The sequence below is a fragment of the Budorcas taxicolor genome, chromosome 8, assembly GCF_023091745.1.
Source record: "Budorcas taxicolor isolate Tak-1 chromosome 8, Takin1.1, whole genome shotgun sequence".
Classification (NCBI taxonomy): domain Eukaryota; kingdom Metazoa; phylum Chordata; class Mammalia; order Artiodactyla; family Bovidae; genus Budorcas; species Budorcas taxicolor.
The window spans coordinates 100058970-100082822 of NC_068917.1; the positions used below are offsets into that span (position 1 = coordinate 100058970).

The following is a 23853-nucleotide window of genomic DNA, read 5'->3' on the forward strand; positions in this document are numbered from 1 at the left end:
CAAGTCACAGGTGGCCCTGTGAGCCCTTTGGCCTGATTTGTCCCCTTTCCCTATATGTTGCTGACAAGCGCCTCCCCTCTGCCTCCAACGTGTTATCAGGCCACCTGTTTTGAACATCACAATCTTAAATACTAGCCACTGTTGTAATAACCAAGCCGCCATCCCTGCTTTCTAGGATATTGTTAGCCACCGATCAGTTTCAAGCAGAGAAGTTAGTTCGGGGCTCTGCCCTATCTCTTTGGATACATGAATGTGTTTTTGTCATCGGCCCTTCTCGATCTTGCGTCCTGTTTTGCCATCGTGGCCTGGAGGTAAAGCTTCCGCTTTTCTCATTGAAGACTTGGAGCCTTCCTGCTGGCGACACAGCCGTGAGTGGTGCAGGGACCAGCAGTGGCCAGGCCATCCCGATGTGTCCCAGGATAGGACACCGCCATCGTGGTGTGTCCCAGCCTTGCGTCCCCGAATCGCTCAAGGGAGACAAAGCACCTCTTCCTGGGTAATCAGTAATCCAAGGAACCACCTCAAAACATAAGCAACTTAAACCCAGGCTTCTCCTTAATTTTTGTGTTGACTATATAGCAGCCTTTGGTCAAGGGATGACATCACCGTCTGTGGGCTGGAGATGAGCATGGTGGCAAAGAGCTGGATCTTTCAGTTTCCTTCCTCTCCTGAGGGTGTTCCAAGCCTCCTAAATGCCCAAACCATTCTGTTTTTCCTTCTTCCTGCCTCTCTTCCTTCCTCAGAGCCATAACCCTAACCTGCTTTGTATCAGTTTCAGTAGGATCCCAATTAGAATTTTCTTTGTCAGATGGGAGATAAGGGAGTGAACTGTCTTCACAAGCCCCTTCCTCACAGGTCTCAGACAGTAGCAACCTATGTCCAGATGTTGCCCTCATATCACCACCACTGCATGAGGATGGCATGTGGCTGTGCCCTTCCTCTAGGGGGAGCCAGAGAGGCAGGGGAGGAACCCTCACCAGGAAATGCCGATGAGTTTGGGAGAATGAAGGGAGAGGAGGAGAGCTGGGGGCAATGATGTTGGATATTTATTTTGTTGGTGGGGCATGTGTGTGTGTGTGGTTCTCTTAGCAGGAGGCTGAAGACCCTTCCCACTTGTTCCTGGATGGACTGGAAGCAGCCACAGATGCCGCTGGCGCCCTGGTGGACCGGGTGGATGGTGAACACTGCTTGCTTGATGGAATGTTGGAGGATGAAACCCGGCCGGGGGGATACCATTGTAGTCAATGTGACAGAGTGCTGATGTCCATGCAGGGGCTGCGTTCTCACGAGAGGAGCCATCTGGCCCTGGCCATGTTCACCCGCGAGGACAAGTACAGCTGCCAGTATTGCTCCTTTGTCTCTGCTTTCAGGCACAAGTAAGTGCTCACCGAGGGTCCGCAAGTGGCAACTGGGGAGGGGCGCGGAAGGCCCGAGGGGTTGGAGGAGTCTCAAGACCCCTTTCGTGATTCACGCCCACTGTTTAGTTGGCTGTGTTACCTTGAGCCTCAGTCACGTCATCTGTCAAATGGGGCTGAGAACAGGAAGGTGTTCACTTGATACCAGACTTGGCAAAATCAAGCATTTTTTAAAAAACTGGAGTGTACTTAATTTACAAGTTTGTGTTAAGTTTCAGGTATATAGCAAAATGATTCCGTTACACACACACACACACACACACAAATATGTACGCATATTCTTTTTCAGATTCTTTTCCAGTATAGGTTATTATTAATATAAGATATTGAGTATAGTTTCTTGTGCTATGCAATAGGTCCTCGTTTACGTATTTTATATATAATAGTGTGTACTTGTTAATCTCCCTACCCCACCCCCAACTATCCCCTTTGGTAACCATAAGTTTGTTTTCTAAGTCCATGAATCTATTTCTGTTTTATAAAAAATTCATTTATACCATTTTTTAATATTCCACATATAAGTAATATCATATGATGTTTTTGTCTGACTTCTCTTCGTATGGCCATCTCTGGTTGCATCCATGTTGCTGCCAGTGTCGTCATTTCATTCTTTTTTATGGCATATGCCACATCTGCTGTATCCATTTATCTGTCAGTGGAAGTCTAGGTTGCTTCTGTGTCTTGGCTGTTGTGATCATTGGGGTGCATGTATCATTTCTAATCGGAGTTTTCTAAATTGGGCACTTAAAAAAAAAAAAAATGACGGTTTGGGAGGAATTGCTATGATCTGCACCAGGAAAGACCAGAGAGTACATGAATTTACTGGTGCATCTGTCAAACATTCATCCAGGACCTAGTCATCATGAGGGGAAGTAAGTTGCCATTTGGGAAATTAAGTGGCTAGGGAGGTAAAATTAGGACTGGTAACCCATGTGACCAGAGAGTCATTGCTTGGCATTTAAAAACAAACCAAACCTGGAATGGTAAAGAAGTTTATCGATGCTGGAGAGATGCTTGAAATGCAGTGGGGTTGGGAGAGGGAGCTTTCCACTCCTTGGCACAGCTTTGAAATTGCACATTGGGTTTTTGTGTGAGGCCGTTCAGAGTGACAGGAAGAGGGATGGTTCTGAGATGCAACAACCTTTTGTTGCCTTTCTCTCACAACTGTATGAAAGAGAAATATTCAATAACATGTTCTACAGTCTTGGATGAAGGTGGCTGATTGTGAGGCTGACATGCTGTTTATTTTTATCATAATTGAAAATAACTGATGGGCTGTTTGCTTCTTCAAAAAGATAAAGTGCTAGTTAGTGGTTGTTGAAAGGCAAGAAGAGGCGATGCTTCTACGGAGGTTAGGGAGGGTTGCAATGACTTTGATGATTATATAGGACCTAGTAGTATCTAGTCTTTGTCATCAGATTCATGCCCTGGCCTCAAACTAGTGTAGTTCTCACCTGTTCAATAAATGTTTGTTGAACAGTGACTCCCTTTTCTGACACACAGAACCTCAGTAAGTTGTTGTGAATAAATGAATATGCTCTGTTGTAAATGCTTTGGGGGGAATATAAAGATGAATAGGACATGGTCGGTGGTCTAAGGGAACTCAGGGTCTAGTTGGGTTATAAGTAAAGCAAGCATACAAATGACTTGGCAACATAAGGCACATGTCTTTAAAAAATGTATCAATAAAATGTACAAAGTTTCAAGGAAGAGAGATGGTACATCCACTTTTGAAGAATCAGGAAGATTTTATGGAACAGGGAGTTTGGGAGTCAAGTCTTCACATAGGAAGGTGGGACTTGAAGAGTTTGGAAAGAACATACAGTATGAAAGGAAATGAGAGGCCAGGGTCCTGAGGAAGAAGATGATGTTCAGAGGCACTCAGCTGTTGGACTTTCTTGGGTGGAGGCCACAAGATGCGTAGGATCTTAGTTCCCTGATCAGGTATCAAACCCATGCCTCCTGCAGTAGAAGCATGGAGTCCTAACCACTGGACCGCCAGGGAAGTCCTTGGTTGGACTAACTTTCAAGTGATACAGTGGAAGGTAAAGTGTGAATACTTGAGACCATATTTGGGGTCTTTGAATGCGGAGTGCGTGCTTTGTAATTTACATTACTGGTAAAAGGAAGACTGTAATGAGTAGAACATCTTAATCACTGACATTTATCAAGCCTCACTGTGTGCCAGGCATTGTGCTAAGTGCCTTCAAGCATTATCTCATTTTATTCTCAGAACAGCCTATGAAGTATGGTCCCATTATTATCTCCATTTATGGACAAGAGAAGCGAGGCCTTTTAATGTAGAAAAGTTGTGTAACTTGCCCAAGGCCACTCAGCTTATGAGTAATAGCTGGTGTTTGATCCCAGGCGCTTTGGAGTTGGGAAAAAAAAATGGGGGAGACCAATTAGGAGGGTCATGATAGATAGCTGAGCCACCGGGTTAGAATGGAACTTTGGAAACAGTTAAGGGAAGGACGATCTTGATGGCTTGGAAAAATTGACTTCTTGGAGGGAAGATGGGACAGAGTACAGTACAAATGACATGAAGGTTTCCAGTCTGGTGGACTGACAGCATGGAAGTGTTCTTTCTAAAAACAAGGAAATGAAGAGAATGTGTTTTGGATTAAAAAAAAAAAAAACCCGACACTTCTGTTTCGGGTTGGTTGAGTTTAAGATAGCTGAAGGACATCCAGAAGGAGGTGTCCTGAGGCAAGGGAAAGTGCTGCTTGGGAGCTTGGGAGAACATTATATATTTAAATGCTAGGAAGCACCATTCCCATATGAGTCATTTAGAATGGAATCTAGTTCTCTGGGGCACTGATACAAATTACAATGTCTTCCCATACCTTGTTTGGTAGATTTATTATTTTTTTAACAGTAGTAATTATTATGAAATACTGGGAGTTCATTATAATAATTTCTGTATAAGTTGCTTCTGAAAGACTGGTATACAGCAAACATGGTTTTATCAGAAGGCAAGACCAGCCTTTGGATCACACAGCTTCCTGTAAACATACCTGCCCTGGGCCTCCATATTTATAAAGGCTTTGGAAACAGACAGCCCATTGCAAATAGTTCAGCTACTTTGAAAACTGCTTGGCCTGCACAGGTGTTCATGGTGGAATTAAGATTTAAAAAGAAAGTCAGCCCTTTTTACGTACAAAATTTCTCTAAATCTCAATTTTTGGGAGGAGGTGGGGAATAAGTTCAAGGCGTCTTTGATAGACACTCCTCACTGACTGCAGAAAACTTAAATTTGTCTGTATTTTACCTTTTGTTTTTGGATGTCCTCTTCTACTTTGCAATGCTTTAGAGAAGGGAAAATAAGTCTACCAAGACCTGTTTCCCCTGCCATGTCTCTCAATCCAAAAATATTTTTGATTTCTTCCTTCCTTTAGCTTCCCCAACTCTTGCCAATCTTTTTTTCCGGTTAAGTGCCATCCTTGGAAAGTAACAAAATTACTTTGAACAGCTAAGAAATGGGATTTCTGGAAAAGGGCAATGAGAAAATGTTGGATGCTGTTTTTAATCCTGTCATTTCCTTTTTTTTTTTTCTTCTACATCAAGTTTGGATCGCCATATGCAAACCCACCACGGACACCATAAACCATTCCGATGCAAGCTCTGCTCCTTCAAGTCCTCCTACAACAGCCGGCTGAAGACACACATCCTCAAAGCTCATGCCGGTGAGTTGTTGTTCGCTGTACACTAGTTCTCTGAATTTGAAACCCAGTAGTCTTTAGTGAGGGAAGTTTTAAGTCTCTTGCTCCCGTACACATGAGAATAAGTTTTCTTTGAAATCGTCATGTATTCAGTTTTATCTCAATCTAATAAAAATTAAAGAATGGCCCAAAGGCAAAATAATACCGAGCCCCATGTCACCCATGTCATAGTCAATTCATTCAACTAATAGGTATCCACTAACAGATTTTTGCTACTCACGGGTTCTGTTTTTTTTTAAGAGAAATTTCTAAATTATATAGACTTTCTAATGGAAGTGCAAGAATTGGTACATCTACTAAAAGTAATTTCCAACTAAAATAAAGTTATAATCTTAGAAATGTTGAAAGGGGCAGAGAGAAATCAGGATATCTGAGATTTCTCCTGAGATGCCCTTAGATGCATTTCCATGCCCCAGATAAGAAGAGACTTTGGGTCCTGAGTGTCCAGGAGCTGTGCTGATCTCTGTTACTCTGTCTTCTCATCATGCTGGTTTCATGAACATCCCTTAACTACTAGGATCTGCTCTAATAAGATGTGATATTCATCATCTGATTTAATCCTCAAAACAGCCCTAAAGGGTGGATGCTGTGTCACTCTTCACTCTTCAGGAGACGCTACAGAGACTCAAAATTAAGTGTCCTGCTCATGTCCACCCTCGTGACTCAGATGGTAAAGAATCCACCTGCAGTGCAGGAGCCCCTGGTTTGATCCCTGGGTCAGGAAGATACCCTGGAGAAGGGAATGGCTAGCCACTCCATTATTCTTGCCTGAAGAATTCCATGGCCAGAGGAACCTGGTGGGCTATATGGTCCATGGGGTTGCAAAGAGTCAGACACGACTGAGCGACTGACACTTAACACTTTGTCAGCCACAGAGCCCATTCACTAAGAATTTGACTGCAGAACAAAAACCAAGCATCCTTGCACTCACATGGTGCTACCTTTCTGTTTTGCTCTTCTCTACTTGGCATACGATGGAGATGCCCACAGATAGCTAATCAGAACTCAGCCGAGAGAGGAAAGAGGCCTGAGTAAGAAAGGCAGTGGCGAGGGGGCCCGGGGGCATTTCCCATGATTCCTTAGTCCTCTGAGGAGCCCGACTGTACAGTGGCCTGTGGCGCCCTCCCAGAGGTGTTGACAGCCCTTCAGGAACTTGCTTCAAACACAGAGGGAAATTGGGGAATCAAAACACTTTAGAAGAGCTACCGATACTATCAGAGATTCTTCTAGAGATCAAGACTCCTCCATGAGTTTCTTCAGCTAAGGTATTTAGAATACTAGTTGAATTCTCGGAGAAGGCAATGGCAACCCACTCCAGTACTCTTGCCTGGAAAATCCCATGGACGGAGGAGCCTGGTAGGCTGCAGTCCATGAGGTTGTTGAATTCTAGTTTTATATTTTTCACTTTTTTACTGGCGTATAATTGCTTGACAATGTTGCATTAGTTTCTGCTGTACAATGAAGTGAACCAGCCGTATATAAACATATATCTCTTCCCTTTTGAACCTCCCTTCCACCCCTCCCCACCACGAATTCTAGCTTTAAATTTTTCAATCAGCTAGAACTTTTCCGTCTCATTTATTAAATTCCGTTGTATGGTTATAAAAACTCTTCTCTTCATCCCTTGTGGAAATAAGACCATCTCTCCGTTATTTCCTGAATGTTGGGTTCTGTTGAACTGTCTTAATGGAGTAAGTCTACTGAAGCCTTAAGTTCACAGCAGTTGCGGGGTGGGGTCGGGGGGTGGTCAGCAGATCAGCTGTATAGGCTCTTCTCTGTTAGTATTTTTATATCTCCCAGAACATTTTACTAAAGTCCAAGGAGTAAGAGGCTTTGGGGATCAAACCACTCTTTTCTAACTGGTGTATATTGTAAATTATTCAGCTGGGACACTATCCTCAGAAGTTTTTCCTATAGATCTCAGCCTTGTCAAAAACACTTTACCAATGGGAGTTGGGTAAGTGATTTGGCCTGTGGGAAGGACTTAAAAATAAAGTGCCACAGGCTACACACTGACTCTAGAGCACAGAGCTGAAGCGTATATTCTTGGAGCTGACCAAGCAGACTGGCCTTCTGTGCTCACTTGTTGGCAAGAAGAAAGCGTCCAGAGAGAGTGGGAGCAATGTTATCTGGTTCTCTGCACACCTTGGACCACTGGTATCTATGACACGGCTCAAGTCAAATCATTTTCCAAAAAGACTCTTGACTTGTCTGTTCTACTCAGTAGACTATTTTATTTTAAAGGGTAAAAAGTAGTGTGTACTAACTAGATACCTGGATTGGAATTCTCTCTCAAGTTATGCCACTTATGACCACCCACCAAGGTTCATGTAGCCATCTTTGCACTGAAAAATTGAGAAGTGAAATAAGAAGAGCAGTAGTATATAAAATGACATATATACTTACTATTTTAACTGTTTATTAAAATGTTTATTTATTTGGCAGTGCCTGGTCTTAGTTGCAGCATGAGGGATCTTTAGTTGCAGCCTGTGGGATCTAGTTCTCTGACCAGGGATCAAACTTGGGCCCTACCAGGGAGGTCCCTGTATTTCTTATGTTAGTAAATATCATTGTTCATGCCGAGCATTATCCTGTAGCTCCCAGGTCATGGTTTGAGGAGCGTGGAATTGTTTGGGTCCTCTGACTTCTTTGAGCTTCCCTTCTGCTTTGGGCTATAGCATGTTGCATCATTCAAGGTTTTGTGTGGGTCTCTTCAAGGCTTTCTTGGAAATGCATGCTGTGGGGTCATCAGTTGTAAAATGGAGGCTGAATGCAGGACTTCGGATGCTGGGCTCGCCTTACATGAAACCACTCAGTAATTTTCCACTTAGTAATTAGGTGGCAGGAAGGTAACCATCACAACAGGGTGAAAGCGAGGATGGAGGTTTACCTGCTCTTCCTTGCCTTGCTACAGTGAGCGTTTGTCTGTAGCACATCAGCAGCATCGTCCTCAGTTCTCATTCACTGGTTCTTTCCTCTGGATTTTACATTTTACCTTAAAAATAAATTTTAAAAATACATGTTCATTAGAGAAAATTTGAAAGTGAAAGAAGAAATGCAGTAGCCATTCACAACCTATTATGTAAAGACACTGTTATTAATATTTGACAATATTTCCTTTCAGCCATTTCCTCTGTAATTATCTCATACTTGTGATTATAATTTAATGTATTAAGCCTTTCTATTTATTTTTCTGAGTATCAGAATTTTATTTTCCTATGTATGACCAACACTTTAAGAATTAATTTTAATGAATAGTAATTTATCAAGAAGATATACCCACATTTACTTAATCATTTCCCTGGGGTTGGAGACTTAGGTTGTTTCATCCCTTTTTTAAGCATAAATAATGTATATTTCTAAATAGAGATTTCTAAGTATTAAAGGATATTTCCTTAATATAAACTCTCAGAAGTGGAATTATTGAATTTCAAGCCTGAGCTTTCTAAATTTATTGTTGTTAAAAGCAAAATTGCTTTCTGAGTTGATTGTACCAGTGTTTTTCTGTCCAGTGACGTATGCATGGCCATTTTACACCCTGCAGTTCGTTTAAAAGCTGGCTTAGGGCAAAAATAAATCATATTCTCATTTAACTTGATCATAGTGATCTGTGCTGTATTTCAGTGGTATTAAAAACAATTAAAAGGAAAGTACTTTTAGAAAACAAACTTATGGTTACCAAGGAAAGAGGGGGGATAAATTGGAGATTGGGGTTGACATACACACTACTATATTAGATAACTAATAAGAGCCTCCTACTGTTTAGTGCAGGGAACCCTACTCAGTACCCTATAATGACCTATGTGGGAAGAGAATCTAAGAAAGAGTGGATATATGTATATGTATAACTGATTCACTTCACTGTACAACAGAAACACAACATTGTAAATCAACTATATTCCAATTAGAATTAATTTGAATAAAGCAAAAATACTTATTTCTACTTAGGGAAGTGAAAGTCGCTCCAGTTGTGTCTGACTGTTTGTAACTCCAAGGACTGTACAGTCCATAGAATTCTCCAGGCCAGAATACTGGAGTGGGTCGCCTTTCCCTTCTCCAAGGGATCTTCCCAACCCAGGGATTGAACCCAGATCTCCCTTATTACAGGCAGATTCTTTACCAGTTGAGCCACAAGGGAAGCCTAAGAATACTGAAGTGGGTAGCCTATCCCTTCTCCAGTGGGTCTTCCTGACCCAGGAATTGAACCGGGGTCTCCTGCACATGGCAGGCGGATTCTTTACCAACTGAGCTATTTCTATTTAAATGCCCTTTATATTGAAAATATACAATATTTATTTTATAAAAATATAAAATAAATATAAAAATATATGAGCTGCACACAGATGCACACATATTTATATATTTATATGCCTCTGTTGTTTAAGAAATCACTTTGACCCATTTCTGTACTGTTGATCAGCTAGGGAAATAGAGTTTTGTTCTCAAGTTTGTGAACTGGTCCAAAGAAAACCCCACACATAGGATGTGTAAAATCCAGGAGGCCTAGAGTCATCGAGGAAGTGAGTTATGAGGATGGCACAGTAGTTTGCACTGAGTGACTTGGTGCTGGGAAAGCCACCCATCAATAAGCCACCCTTGGAATAAGAATGAAGTGTATTATTTTCTGTGGATGGTGCAAAGGCTGAAATGAAAACTGAAACAGTCACTGCTGTTGTACAGACAGAGGGAGAGAGAGGGGAAGACTTTCTGAGGGAGCTAGCTAGACATTTGATTTCAGGCTCTGCTGGAGAATCAATTATGGGCTCCTTGCTGTAAACTGAGCATGGGGTGAAGAGGGACCAGGTCACTTGATGCCGGAGGGTGGGGGTGGGGGGGTGTTGCCGAGGGGTTGGTCTGAGAGGTTCTCAGACCAGGCAGCTTGAGGCGTGCTCTCTGGCGTGAACTAACCGCGTTGTTTCCCCCCGCCTCCCCGCTTCTCCCCTGCTTCTCCTCTGCTGCCCCCGCTGTCTTCCTCCAGGTGAGCATGCCTACAAGTGTTCTTGGTGCTCCTTTTCCACCATGACAATCAGCCAGCTGAAGGAACACTCCCTCAAGGTCCACGGAAAAGCCCTGACCCTCCCCAGGCCACGGATTGTCAGTCTCCTCTCCTCGCATGCCCACCACTCCTCCCAAAAAGCCACCCCGGCCGAAGAAGTGGAAGATTCCAATGGTAAAACCGGGCTTCCAAGCGGGCATCGACCATTGGGGTGGGGATGGACGGGGATTAACAGCCAGGCCTTCTTTTTAGAAGAAAATCGTACATGAACACGTGATGGTTCAGGTGAAGGAAGAAACGTGCAAAGGTTGGAACAGTATAGACGCTGGAGGTGGAGGGTGAAGTGAACTGGGTGAGCGTCTGTTTGCTGCAGACCTGTCTGCACGGCTGTGTGTGCGCAGCTTGTGGAGAGAGCGCGTGTGTGCTGGGTTCATGTTGAGTTCTTCCGCGGTGGTTGAGCGCAGGAAGGTGAGGAATGCTGGGCGTATTTCTTTGTTTACTTATTGGTATGTATGCTATGAAGTGTTTGGGGGTACCAGATGTATACGTTAACACAGTTCAGAGTGGGAATGGAAAGGGTGAATGAAGGGGATGTGTCATTTCGGGGTCACCTTGTGATTTTTTTTTTTTTTCTTATGGCTGAAGAATAATGAGGAACCATCAGTTGAAGGGAGGGAGTAACTGCCCACTTTCGGAGCTTCAGGCTACATCCCGGAAGCCCTGGAGGGAGTCTCCTCATTGGCGGTGTAATCAAAGCTGTAGGCCAGAGAGGAGAGGGAGATGGCCGATGTGGCAGAGCCGAGCAAAGGATGGTTTGTTTTGATCAGCCCAGGAAACGGAAGGGTGTTGATTGCTCACCTCAGATGACTGCAGAGTCACATGCTTAGTAGGGGACGAAGTCGGTAGATTCTTGTTGACGTAGGAGACCCAGGAGCTGCTCTCTTCCGTGATCTTCTGGTGTTGGCTGCCTTCTGCAGCATCTCTGGTAACCGGTTATCTGCCGCCAGCCTGAATACTTAGCAGGTCAGGGAGCGGGCTGTTTCCCAAGCAAGGCCTATTGTTACGTCCTTGGTAGAAGCTTAGAGGGCTGGCAAGAAAGTTCATGGGCTCTTTGGAACAAAGGCTTGGCTTTGAGTCTTACTTTGCTCAATGCCAGTTGTGTTTTCCTGGGCAATCTTAGCTTCCTACACTCAAAGGTCAGATTGGATGATGATACCTATCCCTTGATGGCCTTGAGAGATTAATGAAAAAAAGATATACATTTAATAAATGGTCATTTTATTCAGCAGTTTACATCCTTGGGTTGCAGTTTTGGTCTTTGAGGCCGAAGCATGAATTTGGGGTTATGTTTAATGTAAGGGTTTAAAAAGATAGACTTCTTAGATTACCTGAAGATCTGACAGCCCCAACATGTCCACGTGGTCCGACTGTCTGATTAGCAAAAGAGTAAGTGATGAACCTTCATTCACAAGGTCTGAGCAGAGAAAACTGGGAGGAAAAGGAAAGGTAAGTCCTGGGACTAAAAGCTCCCTTTGTTGAGTTGCAGAATTTGGTGGCCTTTCCTTTGCCAATCAGTAAACACCAGGTTAAACATAGTAACTCCTTGCTGGTATTCCTGTCTTGGAGGACTTCTGTTTAACAATGAAGGTTTGTTATGATGGTGGCTCCTAATAAAGTGAGCACACTTACCTCCTCTGCCGATGTGTGGCAATTTAGCCTGTTTGTTGTTGTTGTTGTTTTCCAGGAAAACTTAGAGTCTCAACGCTAAGGGGGGTGGGGTTGGGAGATGGGTGCGGGGAACACATGTGAAACACCACAGAAAGTGTCCCCTTTGCACCTTGAGATTCTGTTCCTTGGAAGATATTGGTATATTGCAACAAAGGGCAAAATAGAATTTTATGTAATTGTAAGGTCTTCACATGATTGTTAATGAGTTGCTTTTGTCTGAAATGGAAGCTACGTTTGTGTAGCCATTTGGGTAAAATGGGGCTTCCCTGGTGGCTCAGGTGGTAAAGAATCTGTCTGTAATGCAGGAGACCTGGGTTCAATCCCTGAGTTGAGAAGATCCCCTGAAAAAAGGAAAAGCTACCCACTCCAGTATTCTTGCCTGGAGAATTCCGTGGACTGAGGAGCCTGGTGGGCTACAATCCATGGCATCACAAACAGTCAGACATGACTAAGCAACTGACACTTTCACACTGGGGTGAAATAGATCCATGCAAGCACCATTCCTCACAAAGGCTTTTCCTGGGACGTTTGTCTCCGTGTTTTACCTTCTTTCCTCTTTGTCCTCCTCCCTTGGAAGGTGGGTCTTAGTCTCCAGCACATGGACGTCCTGCAGACCACTCAGTGCATGGCTCACCTTCCTCTGCCGCGTGCTAGCAGTCATGTCTGACTCTTTGTGACCCTATGGACTGTAGCCCACCAGGCTCCTTTGTCCATTGGATTCTTCAGGCAAGAGTACTGGAGTGGGATGCCGTGCCTCCTCAGGGGATCTTCCCGACTCAGGGATCAAACCCGTGTCTCATTATGTTTTCTGCATGGGCGGGTGGGTTCTTACCACTAGTGCCACCTGGGAAGCCCTGCCATCCTCTACATAAGCTAAAAAAGAGTCAAGCTCAGTCAACTTCCTGAGCTTGTACTCTCTGCCAGGAGCTATGTGATGCACAGAAGAATCATAAATTAATACAGTGTCATTCTGAATGCCCAGAAGTTCAGAATCAAATGTTTAGAAGATATTATCAGCATGGTATTGAACTAACCGCAGCTCATAGCCTGAAGCCTCACCTTTTTGAGGGGTGATTTCTGGTTCTTGGAAGCTAGACAAGGTTAGGACCTTGGGAGAAGGGTGGTTGCAGAAACATGATGAAATGATATTGGCTAACTCTCTGTGTAACACAGGTAGTCTGTTAGCCACAGGGAGATAAGTTGCAGTATTTAAAAGTGTTTTTCTCTTTCTATAGAAGAAAGGATATTGAATGTAAACACTCTGGGTGGCCACTCTAGTGAGGCTTACACAGAACTCATCGGATCTGTGCTGATTTCAATGTATGTAAATAATCTGGATCAGTGGGTCAGGAGTGATTGTTTAAGTGGGATGAACCTAAAGGTTTAAGGTGGGGTAAACAGAAAAAAGGTTTCAAATGGGCTCTTCTCATTAATGGATAATATGGAAAGAAAAATTAACAGTTTGTCCATTCAATCAATATTGTCTTGAATCCTTTCTATGTAGGTGTTGTGTGATTCAAAATGCCTAAGAATGACAGAAGAGGTTGAAAATGGGCAGGCTATTTGCTGGGGAACCGACTGGTGAATTCCTAGAAATGGTTACATCTGGGGGATGAAGAAACAGCTGTGGGGCTAGACAGTAGCCTGTAAATCACGCTTTGAATGGTGTTTGAAACACGCATGTGAAATCCAATTGCACATTTTAATAGGGAGAAGCTGTGGGGCCGTTGGCTCTCAGTTAAGGTTTCCCACACTGCCAGGTCGCTCTGAACACAAGAACCAAAAATGTGTTGCAGGCCTGGGGGGAGTAGAGATCCATAAAACCAGGGAAATCACCCCTGTGTCCTTGGCTTTCTGATCCCCTAGTGAGACATGTGAATAAAATGACTTGACATGCTCGCTGCTCTTTACAGTGGTCAAATGTTTGCAGTCTTGAGAGTGAGCCAGTCTTTTCCGGCAGAAGGAAACTGGCTGAGCAAGAAGGTTCTTCCTAAGCTGCTTTGCCTCCCAATCCAGAGGGGAGCTCTACAAGGGAGAGAAGGGAGCCCTCCAAGAGAGCGAGGGAAGCCAAGAAGGGAGACGTGAGAAGGTGGGGGGTGGGGCGGGGGGCTGATCTCATTCCCCCTGCCTGGCCACACACTTGCTCTGGACATATACAGAACTCTTAGACTCCGGGCTGTCAGTCTTGACATGTCTCACCAGCATGTGGTCTCTCTGTATTCTCCATGATCTGTGGTTGGAAAGAAAAGCAGTGCTGCTTCTGTGTGTAAGATAATGGGAAATGACATGTAATTGCTATTCTAAACAATGCATTAAGTTGAAATCATAAGGTTGTCAACAAGAGGAAGTGTTCTGCTGTGTTTGTGTTTACTGGGTTCCTTCTGCCATATAAAGTAGAGGACTGGGTTGTATCAGGCTTTTTCTCAGACTGCTTTCAGTACAGAAAACACACATACCCATATACCTATAAAACAAGAGAGAAACTTAGTGTCGTTTCATGATGAGATTTGTTTAGGTCTGAGTAGTTCCCCAGGGCCTGGGTGGTGGATGCATAATGTGAAATTCAGCTCTATCCTTTGTAAGAGGTCAGGCCAATGGTGACATTCCATCTTTTTCCTACGTTCAGTTTCTTTCTTTGCTCCGTCCAGTTATGCTGCACAGAATGGGCTGCTTTAGGAAGCAGCTACTGCGGTGCACTTAAAACAAAAATCAGACACTAAGACCATGTGCAAAATACATAAGGTATATGAAAATTAAGATAGTTTTTAGCATGTGCCATAATGGCAACCTAGGGAAAACACCCAGAACTTTTGGTCATGAAATCCTTCTCCGTGTAAGACAGATCTCGGTATAGTCCACCCAACAAGAGACGTCTTTGCTAGTATGAATTGGTAGAAAAACATAAGGAGCTTCGTGATTTTTTTTTTTTAATAAAGCGAAGGGTTTTCTGTTACAACGTTTCAGTTGGCTTTTCAGTTGTAAACTCTAGAATGATATTTGATCAGCAGCATTTTTATCAGGGCATCTCTCCTCAAAAAACCACAGGCACTTCTTATGTCGTATCAAAATCCAAGTTGTCTGCATTGCATACAAACTTTACCACTTGGTCACACGTTCTCCATCCTGCGTGTTCTCGCCAACAAATCCTTATGTTTCCAACCAGCTCTGTACTAACTGCCCCCAGCACCTGAGGTCATCATTTCCATTTCTGTGCATTCGAAGCAGCTCTGCTGGGAGCTTGGAAGAATTTCCTGTGTGCTTCTGTCTGCCAGTCTCTTGACTGTAACTTCTGCTAAAGACTGACATTTACCAGCCATTGGGTACTCTGATTACTCATCCATTGATGATCTTCTTGGTGTTCATTTGTACTTGTGGATATGCTTTTGGTTCTGTCCCCTAATTTTCCAGTGGAAATAGTTAGATACTTATACTGACTTCTTTTAATTGGCCAACGATTTCTTGTAGGCATCACAGTTTGCAGTTCAGTTAGTTGTACTTGTAACATGTCTGACAGACTCCACAGAATCAGGCTGTACAAGGGTAAGTTTATTTCATTTGCATTTAAGAGGCAAGTTCAAAAGATCAATGATCCAAAGATGTAACCTTAGGGATTGCTGTAACAGAAACTTTCTGACGCATCAGTCTGCCAAGAGGAAACAATCTTCCCTGACAAAGAGTATTTTCAACTTTATTGTTGTTCACTGGATAACAAGACCTTCTGTAGAAGTGGGAAACTGCAGGTTGAGACAAGTTGTAAGCCTTTCCAGTCCTCAGGAGGAGACAGAAAGAGTGGTGTTGCTGGGGACATGGGCATTACAAGTGTAGTCCCCTGGTAGCAGAGCCCCTTAGAGCAAGCACACATAATCATTTGACCCTGGAATGGAGTAGCTTTTTTTTTTCTGTGTCTTTGTCCAAAAGCATAGAGTGTTTGGTTGCAGTTAAATCCAATTCAGAGACGCTACAGAGTGAAACTAACCAACAAAACTCATAGATTAGTAAATTTTTATTCTGCTTGAAAATTTTCCCTGCCAGTCTTTTAACGTAATATATGAGTTAGAGGAGGCTTGTTTTGCTTGATTTCTACAAGCTATAAATCAAGAATTTGGCAGACTTTTTCTGTAAAGGGCCAGATAGAAAATACTTTCAAGTTTGTGGGCCACAGAGTCTCTGTTACAACCATTCAACAGTGCCATTGTAATGGGAAAGCAGCCTTAGATAATATGTAAACAAATGGACATGGCTGTGTTCCAGTAAAACTTTATATGCAAAGGCATGAGCATGGACATGGATTTGCCCTGTGGGCAGTTTGTCACTCACCCCTACCATGAAATTAATCCCATCTTTAATAAATGTCATTATAGACCTTTATAGTTAACATATAGGCTATTCCTAGAGGTCGCTTAAAATATAACTTGACCTAAATACATGCTTTGTTTCATATATGATATGTAAGACATCAAGTAGAGCTTTAAAATATTAGTGTGTGAATTACACTTAAACTCAAAATAAAATCTTCTGTAAAAATTGTATTGAGTCTAGCGCCAAACCATCAATTCATTTAACCTTGACTGCAGCAATACTTAACACTTTAAAATTAAGATCTGAGATGCCTGCTTTTTGAAGAGAAGCTTTTCACATTTCTAAATAGGTAAGACATAAAATTCAACCTTTAAGAGGATCCAATTAGTTGCTAGGACATCAGAACCTTCCACACAGGTTCCAGTTGCAATCAGATTTCTCTTGGGGTGAAAGAAAGAAGAGGTGGTTTCTTTAAAAATGACAGTAATGTAATGGAGACTCTCCAGTGAATAATTGTGAAGTACCAAGATTTACATCATTTTTAGCACATGGGATATGAGACATAATTTTAATGGCATGGCCATAATTTTTAATAGGTTCTGCTGGTCTCAAAATTATCTGGCCAGAGAATACGAACCTTCCATTTTTGACATCAGAATTTCTACATTAAAATGTGATCTCGAGTTTACTTTAATGCTTATTATGAAGAGTGGCATTTCTACGATAAAGACCTAAGACCTCTGTAAGTCCCGGGGTGCAGAGCAGTACAGGTGATTCCGCATCTTCTGTTTGATATCCAACAGTCTTTGGTGGTTAAATTATTAGACCTTGCCCCCATCAGCAAATAGAAAGCCTCCAAAATTATCACTGCCCTAAAGTTGAATATCATGTGATAGACCCTTCCCAAGAAACCCACCTGCCTGAGATTTCTGTGACTTTTTGAATTAGCCACAGTTTCATGTGCCAAGGATGGAAAAAACATTTCAAGTGAAAGCTTTCCATGTCCTGGGAACTCAGTCAACTTGCCCATCTCCCTCTTCCCGTGCCAAGAAAAACATTTGTTCATCAGAAATACAAGCATATACTACCCAACTCATTCAGAGCTAGTTCCCAGCAGCTCCAGAATTTGCTGCATAATTCCGCAGCTTACTGTTGGTTGGAGATTACCTTAAGGTCCTCCAGAACCTCAGTGTGGGAAATATCTAAAAGGAAGAAGAAATTTATTCTTTGGCAGAAAATGCATTCAGTTGTTAGTCAAATCATCTGAAATTATTAATCTCAGTTCTTTTTTGAAAGAAAGAATGTTTCTTTGTCTTATCGTTGCCCACTTCAGTTTTTTTCCCCCCTGGAACCAGAGCTAAATGTTTAGTGCAATTAGGTTGAATATAAAATCCCTCAAACTCTTTTGAGACTTCTTGCGATTCATAGATCCTCTCCTCTCTTCCAAATTCTGTTCTGCGCTAGAGAATTTTACACAAGTTTTGGATCTGGGAGGACGAGTATGTGTGAGCCATGATTCAAGCGGTAGAAATCCTGGGACAGCTTTGCTGGAACAGAGGGTATGTCCTGACCAAGATGGGCATGTGCAAAATAATTCTCAGCGCTGAGATGAGAAGAAGATGCCAGAAATAACCTTCTCCAAACAACTATTATTTATCTTCTAAACTATGTGAGTTTTGATTGTATGGCCCAGCATGTCCAAATGCTGCCCATGTTTTTTCATCCATGCATAATCCTAAATAATAATATCCTATAGAAAAATCCCAGTGATGGTACTTAGAAATAGTGAGATAAAGCATGGCCAGAATGATGGGAGAGGTTCAGGTGTGAACAATTCTGCTTGCCTTTTCCTGAAGTCAGTCCCTTGCTGTTTTCGCCCAGGAAGGGCCATGTTCCTGTCAGAGGGCTCTTCTACTTTGTAACTAGTTTCAGAGTCATCAGACTCAACCCAAAGGAGGTGTTTGGCTAAGAGCACAGAGCCCAGCTAAGGTATTATTTACCTGTTCACTGCTCTTGGAGAAGTCATTCCAGAGTGAGGCTCTCCAGCTCCTTAGGAGCAAAGAATATTCTTAGGTGCCTTGTATAAGCCACCCTCCTTATATCTTTTATGTTCGTGTTCTGTGAGCTCTTCAGCATAGCTCCGTGATGACTACAATGAGCAAGGCAGGACCTTCCTTCTAAACCTTCTCTGTAGTCCTTGATTTTTAGCCCTGCTGGTTGTCCACTACCCGGCCCCCTCCCCCACAACCCCCCCGCCCCGACTAGTTTTAAAGTCAACCCTTCTGGTTTTTTATAAGGATTCTGCCTGTTACTTTGTTTTGAAGTGATAACATTATTATAATTTTTATTCTGCTGATTGCCTTAAATTTACCATCAGATTTAATATGTCTAATGAGTCAGAGGTACAAATTATTAGTCTTATTTTATAGAGAAGGAAACTGAGACCCTGAGGGCTGAAATGATGAGTCCCAAAGTCACAAAACCCTTATGTGGTGGACCTTGTCTGAATCCAAAGCTCATACCCTTAACCTTTGTGCCATTTCATCAAAGACTTGCAGCAGAAACACATAGCCATAAATGAGCCAGAGCGCTGAAGATGCAACTTACATGTCTGGGGGCACTGGAAGTTTCCAAAGGAAGATGAAGCCAGATTTTATTGTTGATTGATATTTAGAGCCTAAGTTAATAGACATGTAGAGAAGTGTCTGTTCCTTCTCTCTCCATAGAGAAGAGGAGGCATTGACAAGTCCTGGAGGGCTTCTTGACAGATGTGGGGGCTCAGGCTGAGCCTTGAAGGGTGAGTAGGAATTTTACAGCCAAATGGAAGTCCATTCTGGTAGGAGGAGTATCAGAAGCAAGCAGACTTTCAGAAGAAGGGATCCTGGGACAGCCGGGAGACCAGTCTAGCTGGAGTAGGGGCTTGTAGGGAAGTTGTTGGGTGGATAGTTGGCAAGGTGATGAGAGGTAGAACCAGACTGTAAGGGTAATTAACACCAGGAAGAGGCCTTTGAATGTTAAGGGACAGGCTAAACAAGAAAGATCAGCATAAAGGTACTTGTCCCCTTCAAAAGTGGAGGGTACTTTTAAACTATGGGTGCTGATACCTGTAGGTATCTTCAAGAATGAGTGTGCTTTAAAAGTAGTCAGTTTATCCCGTTTTAAGTCAAGTTATCCCTTTTTAAGATGCCTGCTGCTAAGTCGCTTCAGTCATGTCCGACTCTGTGCGACCCGATAGACAGCAGCCCACCAGGCTCCCCCGTCCCTGGGATTCTCCAAGCAAGAACACTGGAGTGGGTTGCCATTGCCTTCTCCAGTGCATGAAAGTGAAAAGTGAAAGTGAAGTCGCTCAGTTGTGTCCGACTCTTCGCGACCCCATAGACTGCAGCCTACTAGGCTCCTTCGTCCATGGGATTTTCCAGGCAAGAGTACTAGAGTGGGGTGCCATCACCTTCATAGACTTTTTCCTTCTGATTACAAGAGTAATACCTACTAGATTAGAGAACAGCCTTATGGCAATGTATAGCATGAGATGTGAGGGTCACCCATAATGCCAGCCTCTCTGTACCCAAAAGAGTCTTAATAACAATCAGCTGTGGAATCACTTAGACATTGGTTCTTTGCATATACAAACAGGCTCTGTTCTGTTATTTTAATTCTTTTCAAAACTGATAACTACAGTATACAAACTACTTTTATTTATGTTTTTGTCTTTACTTGAAAGATTCACTATTTGACTCACTGTAGTTTTAAAATGTGAGCATCCCTATCTCAAAACAAACCAACAGAAATGATTCCCCTTCAGATAATAAATACTGAGTACCTAAAGGCTTCAAGTATTTTCCCATGTATGTGATATATGAGTTTAAGATGGGAGTCTCAGAATTATATAAAGCCTCTGAGGTTTAGCCAATCAAAACTTCATTCATCTAGTTTAAGGTTCACTCGTCTCCTAAAAAATTACTCAAGTCTCTTTTCCTACTGCTTAAGACTCAATACATTTGAAATATTGGCAAACGGTCCATAAGTTAAATGACAATATGAAGATTACAGACTGTCTAGACTGTTCCGAGTAATGAGCTGAAAATGAGATTCTGTTACAATATAAATATAAAACATGTTGGGTAGCTTCTGACCTTTGTATTCACTTCCATTACTAGACTTGCCAGATTGTAATTGTCAGTTATCACATCTGTCTCCCCAGGTAAACTGTGTGCTCTCTGAGGTCAAGGACTATTTCAAGAGTCTTAGCATTTGGCAGGCCATTCAATAAGTATTTCTTGATTTGAATTAGTGCAGCAAAAGGAGAATGGATGAAACTAAGAGTTTATGTGTGCAAAAGCCTGGGAATTCTAGTGACTTCAGGCTCACCTGTGTCACATGATGTTTGGAAAAATCCAGTGGTATTGGGCTGCGTGAGTATCGTGATGCTCCGTCACACTTGGTTTCCTTGGGCACACTTCTCCAGTTAACTAGCTTTGTGCCCGCCCCCTGAAATGGCAGCCTCACCTCCCTTTCAGTTCTCTGCAGCCAGTCACTAATCCCTTTCCTCCCAGCAGCCAAGAGGGGCAGTGAGGGCAACCCTTACTTTCTGCTACCCGTTCAGAATATTTCTGCTTCTTTCACTTTCGAATGTCTGCTCTCTGCTTATTTCCTTCTCCTTCTGGAATGTTCCTTCATCTTCCTCAGTGAACTCAGCGCCAGGTTCACAACCTGCCTTTATATCCTAGCTATGAGCATCGTGCTTTGGAATTTCAATATGCTAGACTCAATGATATGACCCAGTGAGTATTTAGTCTCTGCTGATAGGGAGATTCGCTTCCTTCCCAGCTATATTCCACCACCCTTCATCTGTGTCTGGACTCGCCAGGCACACTCTGCCTCCAGCATCTCAGACTCCTCCATTCTCTCTGACCCACCCCTTGTCTGCCCAACCCAGACCCTAGGCTTAGCCATCTCAAAAGGACTTTGTCCTGTATCCTTGTGGCTCTGCCTCCTTTGTTCTTGTCTGGTTTCCAACCTGTCAGATCCCAACCCTGAATAGCCCTCTCACTCCTGTACTCCTCTGATTTCTGCCAGTCCTCATGGCTCTGATCTCACACTTTGCAAATCAGTTTTCAGGGTTATCTTTGTTAAGCACAAGTCTGGCTAACCTTTTTTAAAATTGAAGTATAGTTGATTTACAATGTTGTGTTCATTTCTGCTGTACAGCAAATTGATTTATACACACACACATATATACATTCTTTTTTAATGTTCTTTTTATTATGGTTTATCACAAGATATTGAATATAGTTCCCCTGTGCTATGCAATATGACCAGTTTATTCATTCTGTGTGCCATAGTTTATACCCACTAACCCCAACCTCCTGCTCCATCCATCCCCCTCGCTCTTCCCCTTGGCAGCTGCAGGTTTGTTCTCTGTGTCTGTGAGTCCATTTCATAAATAAGTTCATTTATGTCATATTTTAGATTTCACATATAAGTGATATCATACAGTATTTGTTTTTTTCTTTCTGACTTAGTATGGTAATTTACAGTTGCATCCATGTTGCTGCAAATGGCATTTTCCCATTCTTTTCTATGACTGGTAATCAGTTCAGTTCCGTTCAGTTGCTCAGCCGTGTCCAATTCTTTGCGACCCCATGGGCTGCAGCAACTCCCAGTTCATTGAGTTGGCAGTGCCATCCAACCATCTCATCCTCTGTCGTCCCCTTCTTCCACCTTCAATCTTTCCCAGCATCAGGGTCTTTTCCAATGAGTCAGTTCTTTGCATCAGGTGGCCAAAATATTGGAGTTTCACCTTCAACATCAGTCCTTCCAATGAACACTCAGAACTGATCTTTAGGATGCACTGGTGGAACTCCTTACAGTCCAAGGGACTCTTAAGAGTCTTCTCCAACACCACAGTTCAAAAGCATTCTTTGGCGCTCAGCTTTCTTCACAGTCCAACTCTCACATCCATACATGACCACTGGAAAAACCATAGCCTTGACTAGACGGACCTTTGTTAGCAAAGTAATGTCTCTGCTTTTGAATATGCTATCTAGGTTGGTCATAACTTTCCTTCCAAGGAATAAGCGTCTTTTAATTTCATGGCTGCAATCACCATCTGCAGTGATTTTGGAGCCCCCCCAAAATAAAGTCTGACACTGTTTCCACTGTTTCCCCATCTATTTGCCATGAACTGATGGGACCAGGGCGCCCCACTCCAGTACTCTTGCCTGGAAAATCCTATGGACGGAGAAGCCTGGTAGGCTGCAGTCCATGGGGTCGCAAAGAGTCGGACACGACTGAGCGACTTCACTTTCACTTTTCACTTTTGTACATTGGAGAAGGAAATGGCAACCCGCTCCAGTGTTCTTGCCTGGAGAATCCTAGGGACGGGGGAGCCTGGTGGGCTGGCGTCTGTGGGGTTGCACAGAGTCGAATATGACTGAAGCGACAGCAGCAGCAGCAGATGGGACCAGATGCCATGATCTTAGTTTTCTGAATGTTGAGTTTTAAGCCAACTTTTTCACTCTCCTCTTTCACTGTCATCAAGAGGCTTTTTAGTTCTTCACTTTCTGCCATAAGAGTGGTGTCATCCGCATATCTGAGGTTATTAATATTTCTTCTGGCAATCTTGGTTCCAGCTGTGCTTCATCCAGCCCACCGTTTCTCATGATGTACTCTGCATGAGTTAAAGAAGCAGGGTGACAATATACAGCCTTGACGTACTCCTTTTCTTATTTGGAACCAGTCGGTTCCACTGTTGTATATATGTACCATGTCCTTTATTCATCTGTTAATGGAGATTTAGGTGGCTTCCATGTCTTAGCTATTGTGAATAGTGCTGCTTTGAGTGTAGGGGTGCATGTATCTTTTTTTGAGTTCTTGATTTACTTTTAAAAATGTTTGAGATTTATTCCTGTTAGAACATCAGTCTACTTGGAAGTTTTTCAGAGTACTTTTGTTGAATGAAAGAGACAGGCTTGTGGTCAAAACCAAGGTGATAGAAGTTGCAAGTAGCTGCACTGTTTACCTAGCCTGCCCCAAAGTGAACGTGAATAAACGGAGTGAGCAGCTAGAGAGTTAGTAGCTGTGGTATCACAAATCTTTACATTGTACTTGTGAGTTGTGATTTTCCTGTTACTCTGATTTAATAGTATTTTAAAATATTGCCCATGGGTAAGTTTTTAATTAGGAATACAGAGAAAAAAAGATGAAGAAATCCACATCTAACTTGCATGCAAGCAAGAGTAATGCCACCAACATGTCTGTTAGAAGGAACAGTTGTGATAACTCAATTAAAGGCACATAGTTAAGTGTAAGTAAGCTTCCAAACTGAGGCTTCCCAGGTGGCTCAGTGGTAGAATCCGCCTGCCAATGCAGGAGACACGGGTTCGATCCCTGGGTTGGGAAGATCCCCTGGAGGAGGAAATAGCAGCCTACACCAGTATTCTTGTCTGGAGATTCCCAGGGATAGAGAAGCCTGGTGGGCTACATTCCTTGGGGACATAGAGTCAGACACAGGTTAGTGCTGAGCATGCACACAAGCTTCCCAGCTAACACATTAAAATCCTCATGTTCTGTATATTGTTAACAATAAAATAAGACCATTCTTGCTAATATATCTACAGTATACTTTTGTGTCTTGGTTATGTTATCTACATAATGAAAGACTAGGGGGAAAACTCCCTAAAAAATTAAGTTC

At 42.8% G+C, this 23853-nt stretch overlaps 1 protein-coding gene across 1 annotated transcript in view; it reads left to right on the top strand.

Annotated features, from left to right (window-relative positions):
* The window catches only part of ZNF462 (zinc finger protein 462), a 152055-nt gene that overhangs the window by 66164 nt on the left and 62038 nt on the right, over positions 1-23853 (top strand). Inside the window, exons 5-7 of the mRNA XM_052644931.1 lie at positions 1273-1376; positions 4983-5101; positions 10116-10307. Coding sequence (XP_052500891.1) covers positions 1273-1376; positions 4983-5101; positions 10116-10307 — 415 coding nt within the window. The remainder of the gene's footprint in view (positions 1-1272; positions 1377-4982; positions 5102-10115; positions 10308-23853) is intronic.